At 40.4% G+C, this 11912-nt stretch overlaps 1 protein-coding gene across 1 annotated transcript in view; it reads right to left on the bottom strand.

Annotated features, from left to right (window-relative positions):
- Positions 1 to 11912, bottom strand: part of iqsec3a (IQ motif and Sec7 domain ArfGEF 3a) — a 93436-nt gene that overhangs the window by 23547 nt on the left and 57977 nt on the right. Inside the window, exons 8-9 of the mRNA XM_025057138.1 lie at positions 10650 to 10973; positions 2119 to 2280 (exon numbers count right to left, since the gene is read on the bottom strand). Of these exons, the coding sequence (XP_024912906.1) occupies positions 2119 to 2280; positions 10650 to 10973 (486 nt within the window). The remainder of the gene's footprint in view (positions 1 to 2118; positions 2281 to 10649; positions 10974 to 11912) is intronic.

The following is an 11912-nucleotide window of genomic DNA, read 5'->3' as shown; positions in this document are numbered from 1 at the left end:
GGTACTTGTCCTTTAATTACTACTTTTGCTCATCTTCTGGCTCTCCAATTATTCCCGCTTCTATTTTTAAACACTCTTACGGCTCCTTCAAGGCTTAAATCACCGCTGGAGAACATTCGTTTCTCACAGCAACATTTTTTTTTTTTTTGCTGCGGCATGACTAAGACATCCTGAAAGCTAATTATCTCTATTTATTACCTTTTAGCACTGGGAGGTCCAAAGTCTGGTTCAGGGACCGTAAGGGGAACACACTGGAAATGTGTTTTCTCATTTTTAACATTTATGGAAGAATTAAGTACTTTGTAGGCTCGCAATAATGATCTGAAATTGATGCTTGGTGGTTAAGGAAGCGGACATGGCGCTGGAAGGTTTCAGGTTTGAGTCCACCAGCTTGAGCTGCCCCCTACTGACGTTGGTGATGAGTAAAATGCAGAGGTGACATTCCGTTGTGTGCAGTGGTGTGCTGTGTCACAGTGACAAATTTGTGGGTGGGGGGGGGGGGGGGGGGGGGGGGGGGGGGGGGGGGGGTGACATGTGCCCTTCTCGGTTGATTGAAGACCAGACGGGCCACTGCATTCTGGACATCACCTGATAACATGTATATATATTTTTTTACTGTATGCTGCCACCTAGTGACTAGAGGCTTGTTATCATTCAAAAGTTTCATTACAGCAGTGGTGCACTTGCGTATGTCCAGTGTGCCATATTCCATTGGAAGCCCTTCACATCCCATCCCATGCTCCCCCTAGGGGGGGCCCGCCGTACTGGCGTAAAGCGACATGACTGGAAGACAGAGGCAACATGATCTGTAAAGGTCAACAGGTCATCCATCATGACACCCACGTTTCTTGCTACTTATTAACATTTATCATTTAGTGTGACAAGTTTTTTCTTTCCTCTCTTTTTTTTAATCAACAACAAAAAAAAATGCTACGTGTTTCAAGTTTCAGTTTCTCTCCTTATCAACTATTCCAACCGCCGATTTCTTAAACGACCTTGTGGTGCCTCACTCCACGGCAGTCTGTGCCTTCACTCCTTCTCAACCAGCTGTCACTCCTGGTTCCTGCAGCAGCGGACACGATGCTTTAAGCCAATCAGCTCCCTCCTCTAACACACACTGAGTCAGGACAACGTGCATTCTTGCCACGTACACAGGATTCTTGCAGACACAGGATGCTCACCCTCGTTCTCATACATATGTTTTCTTTATGCATAAACATCAAAGCCAATGAATGTAAAGCAGCTGACGGACACGGATCTCATTCTCCTGCCTAACGAGCGCTGCATATTATCAAAGAAGACGTCCTCTGGGTGACATTGTCCACAGAGCCTCGATCCATAAACACAATTTGGGTTAATTGACGTGAACTGCTTGAAATACTGTTGTGGGGTAAAGAAGTGAGAAGAGAAGGTTTAGTACAGTTCTATTTTATCATGTCAAACTCAAGGCTCACGGGCCAAATCTGGCCCGCCACTGCATTTTACGTGGTCCATCGCAGGGGTCACCAGAGTTTTTTGGGGGACACTCGAATAAAATAAAAATTACAATTTTATCTAACATTCTTTTTGGTGTTTTGGAATTAATGTGATATTTTGGTTGGATGGATTCAGCCCACAGGTCACCAGGTAATTATCACTGCTCCATTGTATGACCCCATCTGTGACCTTTCCTGGGTCTGGGTCTGTGTGCCATTATGACCTGTAATACAGTGGAGGCTCGAAATATGAGTTTTTCAAGTTACGAGTCAGCGACTTTTGCTTGAGATTTTCCTTGCAATATGAGGAAACATGAAGTGTTTATATACTAATATAATATATATAATAATATATTTGTTTATCTTTGTTTTTGATGTTAAGATAAGGGGGACATTTTAATTAAAAATAATTAATAGTATATTTCTGGGGTGCTGGAACAAATTAATTAGTTTTCAGTTATTTTTAATTGGAAAATGCATCAAACTCCATTGTAATTACATCTTGTGATAATGAACGGCTGTGTAACCCCAGCTGATGTTTCCAGTATTGAAGTGTACATTTGGTGGTTTCTCTGCAAACCTACAGCAGATCTGTATTAGAAACTCAGACAAAGGTGTTGCGACAACAACAAAGACAACTTACTCCAGGACGTCTCTGTTGAAGGGCTTCTTGCTGTTCCCGAGGAACTCTCCGATCATCTGCCGACTCAGGCCCTTCCTCTGCAGCAGAAAGTGAGCCACCCCGATGGGTGTGTCTGGGATGAAGCCTCTGGAGATGAGGAACTGGAGACCCTTATCAGGATTTCTGAAAAAATGCATAAGACATAAAAAGGAGTATTAAACACTACTCTGGACATGATTGGCTCTGATAGCAGAGTAATGATTCCTTAAAGTAAGGTGAATAAAAGAGAAGCTTTATTAGGAAGAGAAAAAAAAATCACCAAATCAGCAGGATGGATGCTGCTTACCTGAAGAGTGTGCATTTATTTAAATGCTAAAAAGCTCATCTCTATGCTAAACACCGATTACACTGACAGAATCCTAATGTCTGATCTGGGATTTACCTCTAAACCAAACTCACTTGTATTACACACAATCACACACACGTTTTTTCCGTGAGCTCAGGTTTCAGTTCTTGTTAGTCTTGGACTTGGTCGACAATGAGCCGGAGGGCAACGTTTCAGAAAGTCATTGATCCAGGGGATTTTGCCAGCAATTGTGCAACTTTTTGAAGCCTTCAAATGATTGAACACGGACACAGTGCCAAATTAAACTATGATGTTATTTAATTTTTATATAAATATTTTTTATATTTTTAATAGTGTTAATAGGGGTGTCAGTCGATGAAAACATTTAATCATGATCAATCGCATTCTTATCCAATGTAAAACACGAATAATTTAACACGAACCCTAAGATATATAATCATTTTAAATCATTTCAAACATGAAGGTACAGTTGGTAAATGTGTGGGTTTTCTTTTTATAAATAATGTTTTCAGTATGTTATGTCTGAAAATCAAACAAAACAAAAAAACTTTTTTCCTCTGTCTCGTCCTCGCCTGTGTCCATTAGACAGCTAATGGGTTTACTGAGGCCAAGGTAGACAAAAGAATAAAGGGTAAAAGGGGAAGAGGACGCAGTGGGAACACCAGACAGGACGTACGTGCTGGGAGAGGCTGGTGAAGACGAGGAAGATGATCGGCATCAGAGTGAAAGTATCTGTTCTGACAGCATCTGCTTCCTCACAGCTTTTACTTCACCCTCTCTGCTGTGATCATGTTATATTTACCCTGCGACAGATGGTGATTTTTGTTATTTAAAACTGACAAGAAGGCAGATAATTGTAAACTGATGCAAAAGCAAGACATTGCAGGAGATATTAAATATCAGTTTGATCGAAATGTTTCTATAATAAATAGGTCTTATGACAATACCTACAGGGCAATAAATTTCCTTGTAATAGTTGGGAATTTAAACAGGTGAAAAAAATGACCAACATGCAAATGTATGAAGTCATATTATAGCATATTAAAGCTGTGATTCAAATGTCAGGCGTGGAGTTGTTCCGATTTCCAAAGAATGTTGTCGAAACACCTTGAGGTTATTAGAAAAAAACAGTTGTTTAAAAACTTGGCACAAAAAAGCTAAAATTTGATAAAATAGCAACAAATACATTTAAAACAAATAAGTGTCAAAAAACCATAATGCTGAACCAGTAATAGCTAAAACCAACATCTTAAGTTTTTTAAACAATCTGTAAATTAGCCCAGAAACAGATTAAAGTTAGTTGCAATAGCTAACACAATAGCTAACACAATAGCTAACCTACTAGCAAATAGGTAAGTAGTAACATTTCAGATACATAATGGCACCTCCTATTATTATTTTTGACCTGGTGTTTCATGGCCCCCTACTGGAGCCCAACTGTCACCACAGCATTTTCACAGATTTGTCCAGATGCATCTGTTAGCATAACTAACTAGCGACAGATTGATGCGTGTTTTATCTCACTGTGATGTATTTTTTTTAAGAGCGAACACAACTGTGTGGTTAAACTGAACGCTGGGTCATTTCACTGCTGCTACAAAACGTTGCTCCTGTCTGTCAGGTTTGCTGAGCAGACAACTGAGAGGGACATATAGTACTGCAGTAGTTCTTCTACAGTCATAGTATTTCCCATTTTCCTTCACTGAAGGCTATGTGAGATGAAAGAAATCAGAAATGAACTCAATCTTGTGTCATGATTCAGCTTTAAGGAACATTATTGTATCATCAGCATATGACATGATATTCATGTATTTTAGATATAACTTTAAGCCTTACCTGAGGACTTAGTCAACCCGAGACGGAGACAATTGAGGAATGCAATTAAGTGACACCTACTTTTTTAAATACAGTGGGGCTTTAAGATATGAGCTACCCAGACCACGGGTTCTCCATGTTACGAGTAAGCGACTTTTGCAAGATTTTCTTCCTGATACGAGGAAACATGGAGTTACGAGTGCTCAACCGAGCTCCATTTTTCCACGTTTGCAATCTCGCTTTTTTATTTAACCCATTTTTATAACAATAATATAAAATGTTTTCTTAATTATTATTATTTCATATTATCAATATATTTGTTTTTTTTTCCTATGTTCTTGATGTTTAGAAGGGAGAGATTTAATTTAATTAATTGATAGTATATTTCTGGGGGGCTGGAAGAAAGTAATTGGTTTTTAGTTATTTTTAATGAGGAAAATGCAATCAAGTGGATTGACACACGAGTGCTGTATCTTGAAGCCCCCACTGTATTTAAACAGCAATGGTCTCAGGATCACACTGACAAAGGGTCACTGTGTTGAAATTGCCAAGAAATATATAAAGGTGACTGTAACAGTGATATTGTGCTTTTTAAAAGGCAAGTGTGTGTGCAGATATTTATACTTACATCAGTGGGACTGTACTTAAGGGACTGACCTCAAGTTATTTACAGTAAAATCAGCATTAGCCATAAGCCACCAGACGTGCTGTTCAGTTTACTGAGCTAACATCAAATGATATAACGGCCATATCGCAGAGAGGTGATGTGCGACGAGGCTACGAGTGAACGTTTGTGAGGTTTTTTACGTGCTTGTATTTTTTATGACGGCAGATGAAAATCTTTAAATAACAAGAGCAGATGCGGAAATAAAAAAGGTGTTGTGTTCCATGGGTAATTAATTGATAGTATATTTCTGGGGGATATATTTCTGGGCAGATTAGAAACGCTTCCTGTTTGCCATCTGGATTTCAGAGTTTGTAATTAGGGACCGGGTCATTTAGCACAGAGGGCTGAATGTTAATGCGGGGCAGGTTTGTGTGCCAGTACTACCAAGTATCTGCAGGTACAACTTATTAATCGGTCCGCGTCCATCTGGTGGCAGGTTGTCTCTCTTGTTGATCAAGTCTGTTAATTAAGCTTTGGTGATTAACCGTATGAATTCAGATTTGACTTTCAAACGCTTGATGTGTCATTAAAAAAAAAAAAAAAAAAAAAAACGCAGTTTAATTTTCACAGTTCATACACCAAACTTGTGATCTGCTGTTACCTAATGTATGCTGAGCATTTTACTTTCCCCCCATGGTACTTTACTGCCACCTACTGCGCTAGAGTATATGCATCGGTGTTACAGGTGTCTCCGAAAATAGCAAACTGTGGATGGTGCGATTAATAGTATTATACGTGAAATTAGCTGCGAAATAACTAAAATCTAGCAAAAAAAAATAAATAAATAGCAAACTGTGGATGGTGCGATTACATTTTTTTCTCTGATTTTTTTAAAACCCCAGCCAGATAAAAGTTAGTATTATACGTGAAATTAGCTACGAAATAACTAAATCTAGCAACAAAAAAACCCCTACAAAAGCTTAGCGTTAGCTGAAAGTTCATGTTACTATCAAATTAAGAGGGATTCAATTATTAAATACAAATGTATAAACACAACAGTGTAGACAGTGTCTTCACCACTAGAAGGCGCTAAAGCTCATAGAGCGTTGTTTCCCAGGAGTTTACGAATAACGTCTATTGACTTGCGTCGCGAAGGTTTGTGACTTTTAAAATACGGGTCCCCAGAAATCAAAGTTTGGAAAACACTGTCGTAGTCATGGACATCACATGGACGTCACCCTCGTCCCTGTGGCCGTGTCTCTCTGTCCTTACCGAGGAGAGAGTCATTGTCATTCCACACACACTCTGAGGTGGAAACTTTTATCAAGTCCTTCCCCTCTCTCTCTCTCTCTCTGTCTCTCTCTCTCCACCTTTTCCTCTCTCACCCCTCCACCTCTACACCTACACCACAACTTTCAGACTGTTCCTCCCTTTAATATCCTCCTCTACGTCTCTTCAACTCCTCCTGTTAAAATGCTGCACAGACCACCTGCTGCCAGGCAGACACACACACTTATACACACACACACGAGCATTACATTATCGGCGTACACACAAGTGTGTGTGTGTGTGTGAGGCTTTTTTTTTTTTCTGCATGATCAAGCAATAACCCGAGCCGTAGCCTAAAGCAAACAGTCCTGTTTAAGATGCAAAGGATATAACAGCACAGGTATTAGAGGGAGGCTATGAACTGCTGGAACTAATAAGCCTTAAGCCTGATTGCCCTCTCCATCTCCTCTCTCTCTCTCTCTCTCTCTCTCTTATTTTTTTTTAATTCCACCTCTCCGTTTTCATTCCATCACTCTGCCTTTCCTTTGAAGCCAATTTATTAAAAGTGAATTTATATCTAAAGTGTTTGATCGTGGAAATGAGAGGAGGACGAGAAGGCAAACAGACAGGAACGGCGACCAAACCAGTCACTTTATCGACGGAGGAAAACGTCCCGAGAAAAAAAAAACAAAAAACATCGTCATCAAACAAAGAGCTAGCGCACAGCCCTGTCTTCACCTTCTCTCTGAACGGAGATGAAAACACTGACTGTTTAACATAAGTAATTAGACAAACGGATCGCATTTCACACTCACTCTATCAAAGTGCAAACATTTGCATGAAGTAATGAAATGTACACGATACGCGACACTGATGTAGTTTTAATGCGAGGGGAAGCGTTAGCACTGATTCGACCTTGTGTTTGGAACAATCAGCGTGAACGGAGCTGACAGAGACTATGTTGTCAGCTCCACCTTTCTGTAACCCTTCAACCCTGTCAGCCAGGGCCTCTTACCAAACAATAACAACAATGGCGGACAACAGGCTAGTTCTGATTGTGCTAGAGGGGCTAATTCGGCTACTTGGTGTGCTACAGCTAATTATTATTTCGCAGCTTCATCTTGAGCAGCAAAGTTTTATGTGAAACACCATTCTAGAGCGGAGGTGACAGAGCACCACATACAGGCCTGGCATGTGTACTACAAGAACCAGAGTCATAATTACGTTTTCTTGTATTGAGTCGATTCCCATCTACCACAGGGTGGTGCTATGGTCAGGGTTTTTTTTCTCAGCCAGAACAGTAGCCAAAAAGTAAAAAAGAGATAAATACTGAATTTTGATATTCTCTACATATCTAACTAAATTAAAGTTTAAAAATGACTGCGCTCAGTGGCTCCATCAGAGAATTATTTCTTTGTAGAATTCTGCCGGATGTCTTTGACACCAGGTCACGACCTGATGTCTCATCCAAGAACTCAAACACAGTTCCTTTAAAATATACTTTTAGTTTTAAGAATTTAAATTAAAAAAAAAGATTATTAAAGTTTGGTAAAAAAAATCTCGTTTTCTATTTTTTTTATTTCGTATGCATTTATTTATAATATATAACATATTTAATAAAACATTTTAAAATTGTATATATGAAAATATATATTTATATATTATTAATATATGAATATACATTTATATTATTGTATTTTTTTTCATCTGTTGAAAAACCTGAATAAATGTCATGTCACAAAGAAAATGACAAAAAATATAGTTAAAAAAATATATGTTGAGACGTTTCCGTGATTAAAATCTGACATATTTTTGAACTGTAACATCTGCCTTTAAACCTCCTACAGGTGGTGCAAATACTACTTTTCCACATAGTTTTCCGTAGAGTACTAATTATAATAATACTCCCCACAATCCCACTGCACTCTTGGTACAACCTGTTCTTGCCCCCTTTGTTTCCAGCGTCACACTCAGTGGGCACCAACGTTATTAGTGTTTACGAGCGCCTGTCTCCCAAATTACCACGTGGTTGTGCCTTAATTGAAGCAATATTTTGCCAAATGCGTTTCTTGTGTTTGTTTTCCAGTGTACTTCCCTCCTTATTGCAACATATTAAAAATATTGCTTGCAGATTTCAAACCAAATTGTTGGGACAGCGACAAAAAAAAAAAAATCTCCACTGATGTAACATATATTATTCATTCCAGTTCCAATGGTGCTGGTTCAGCCACTGCCAAAGGAACTTTTAATTACATTCAGGACTTGGAGGAGAACGTCTCTCATTAGAATTTTAGTCCTGGTGGTTCAATACTATTATTTTTCTTTTTACTTCCAACTTCTCATGTTTTTAACTTTAGATGTGACTGGTGGAGCTTATTTCAATACTGTATATCCTGGCGGGGTTCAGCTCATATATTTGAATATGCGGTGAGGCATTAGAGGATGTGGGAAATCTCATTGTTTAAGTTATTCCTGTGACATTGGCTGTTTGCAGACTGATGATACTGACTTTCCAGAACAATGGTTGCAAATCTTCATAAACTGGAAGACCTTGAGAATTTTTGGAAATGACACAACACCCTTCTACCATATCATTATAAATGTTAAATCTAATGTTTTTGTATGAACTGTTTAGCCAATAATTCAGCTGCTCAACCATTTATCCTCAGATTAACACACAGTTGATACAAATCTTGTCATTTATACACATGACGAAAGATGTTTTCTTTTCAGTGTAGCACCTCAGGATTCTCAAGACTGAGGCTTCAACTTCAGGTGAAATTTCCGACGAACAAAGTAAGACTTGAGGTGACAAGCTAACTGCTAACTGTCAAATGGACTGTGAAGACTGTACTTTGGAAGGTAACCTTCAAGATGGACAGCTATGATGATAATTAATCACAATTAATCATGATTATTTGGTGTAATCTACAGTTACCCTGTGATTAATGTGATGAATTTGATTTATGTCCTAGTCACTTACTGCACATACAGAGGACAGATCTGGACCGCAGGACAGCCAAATGACCCGTCTTGATACTTGTGACTTACTTACAGTAAAGCACAGAGGACAGATCTGGACCGCAGGACAGTAAAGCACAATTATCTAGAAAGGAAGGGGTGGAGTCCAAGGATTAAATCTAGAAATAAAAACATCAAATCCTCCAGGATATGCAAGGGTTATCTTTAAATATTACAGATTTCGTCAGCGCTGGTCCAAATCTCTGCTGTCACTGCTCCTCGCTGCAGTGTACCCAGCATGCACCTCCCTCTGTGGAAGCTCTCATCTGCTGACTTTGTCACTCTTCACTAGGCAGCAGAGAGAGGAGTGGAATTCACAATGACGGCAAAGCTTGAAGCAGCAAATACAAAAAAACAAAGATCCATCTGCTGACTAACTTATTCATGAAGCCCAGTGGAAAACACAATGGTTGTTGGGGATTTGTTGGAAAACAGAGATGACTCGTACTGTTTTTAACATGTGCAGCTGTTAAAGACCAGAGAATATTGACGCTGTAGCTGATGAAAACATCAACGGGTAGAGTCTAAACTAAAGCTCTTCAAAGAGTTCTCTTAATATCAGTAAAATATTTTAAGAAGTTACTTTTTTTTAAACTTTATATTTATTTCTTAATTTATTGTTAAATTGTCACGAACACGTCAAGGACACGGTTATACTTTCCCTAGGCTAACACTTGTCTCTATTAATGTTTTTTCTTGTGCTTTTTTTGACTAAACTTAAGTTATTTTAAATATATTATTACCTACAATTTAAGACTTGGTGTTATTTTAGAGCTGACGTTTTTACTACGTTTGTCAAACAATTTCACGTGTACTATTTTTTATATATTTTATGGCCATGATATTTTCTATAATGTCTTTCAGTGTTGTGTTTGGTTATTTTGATTTAGCTATACCTCAGCAGCTTATGCTACACTTTAGCTCCTCACTTTTAGCGTTTACATTTGACCTTTATAGCTGACTCTTCACCAAGACTGTAGAAATGCTTTGTGACAAAGATAAAAGCCATTTTCAAAGTACAACTTTTAACGTTTGAAACAAACTCAAAGCCATATAATCTGACGGTGACTTTAAATCCTGTTAATGCTCATGTGACCCTGTCCCATTTATTTCTAGAAAACAAACATTTTTCAGCACTTGTTCCTCGGCAGCTGCTTCTGTGTGTAAATAAATCATTTTCAAACCCTGCTCTGGAGTATTGTATTAATTTTATAGGTTTTGGAAGGAGCAGAGAGAAGGAGCAGGAGCCCATTTAACTCCTCTGTAATGTAATTAAGAAAAAAAAAAAAAACTAATTACTGAGCCAAAGAGCACAAATGTCCTGGAGCCATTATGATGTGTTACAGTGAAATGACTCATTTGAACTGTTAACAATAATTCAAAACTTCTATCAGACAAAAAAAAAAATCCCCACCTCATAATTTAATCAGAATTGTGTGAACACAAAAGGAATAAAATGAAGTGTCCACTCACACATTGAAGAGGTTGAGGCCGATGCGGTAGAGGCGTTTTCTCATGACGTCGGTGGACAACGTGGGCGACTTGCAGCTGGCCGGGTTCTCGCAGTGGTAGCGCGGTAGACTGAGGATCATAGCCTGGAGCGCTTCTTTGGAGGAGGACTCCGACGTGGAGCGTGCCTCTGTGGACGTGCTGCTGCTGCTCATCTGCTCTGAGCTGTTGTCTGCCATTTCAGAGCTGCACCTCTTCACCCCGAGAGGCTCGACCACAGGAGGGCTCCTCTGCGTTACGGTGTCCTGCGGTGGCGGAGCCCGCGGGGGTTCAGTGGGTGGAGGCGGGACCACCACGATCTTCTCTGGGCTTTGGGGCAAAGCCATCTTTTCTAGAGGGGTCAGGGGAGGTTGGTCCTCACCTGCGAGCTCTTCTTCACTTGGAGGAGGAGCGGGGAATTCAATATCCTGGTCGCCTTCGTCTATGTCTGATTCTGGAGGCGGGGGAGGTTCTTGGGGAGGGGGCGGAGGATCTATAGGGTCGAATGAGGCCTTTGCGGGTGAAGGAGGAGGTTGATGTGATGGGACAGAGACTGGTGAGGCGTTTGAGGTTGTGGTCGTGAAGGTGGTTGAAGTCCCGTCTGGTTGGACGGTGACAGAAGTGGACGATTCCAGGACAGACGACGACACGCTGAAGTTGGCGCTGTCGATTTTCACCGTCACGTCTCGGAACGCCATCATCAGTTTGCTTGCATTTCTTGAGAGGTCATTTGGATCGAGTGAGCCTTGAATTGTTGTACCCTGTCCCAGGGTTCCTCCTTCTCCACCACCTCCTACTCCTGCTCTGCTGAAGGAGTCAGCAGTGAACTGATAGGCGCCTCCTTCCTGCAGTGAACACATGGTTTTCAGGCTCCAGTTGCTGAGTGCATCATCTATGGACTTGGCCAGTGACTGGACCTGCTCAGTGAAGCTGTCTTCCAGGTCAGTCAAGGTGCCCCCTACTGTGGTGGGCAGAGATGGTGAACGCACCAAAGGAATACCTGCCAGGTTACATCCTTCTGCCAGCGCCCGTTCAGCGGAGAAACCCTCCGTGTTCTGCACACGGACTTTGCGCAGGGAAATGCGTCGAGGGAGACGACTTTCCAGTAATGAGTTGCGGATCTTCTCAAAGTTCTTGCTGAGCTGGTACTGGCGGAAGGCAGTCTGGATCTTGCAGGCGGCACGGCGGGAGATGAGGTGGCCACCGTATTTTTGCTCTAACATTTCGATCTAGAATTACAAGAAAAAG

The sequence above is a fragment of the Cynoglossus semilaevis genome, chromosome 8, assembly GCF_000523025.1.
Source record: "Cynoglossus semilaevis isolate Cse_v1.0 chromosome 8, Cse_v1.0, whole genome shotgun sequence".
NCBI lineage: Eukaryota > Metazoa > Chordata > Actinopteri > Pleuronectiformes > Cynoglossidae > Cynoglossus > Cynoglossus semilaevis.
Note: the sequence above shows the minus strand (reverse complement) of the source record. Positions and strands in the feature narration are given on the sequence as shown.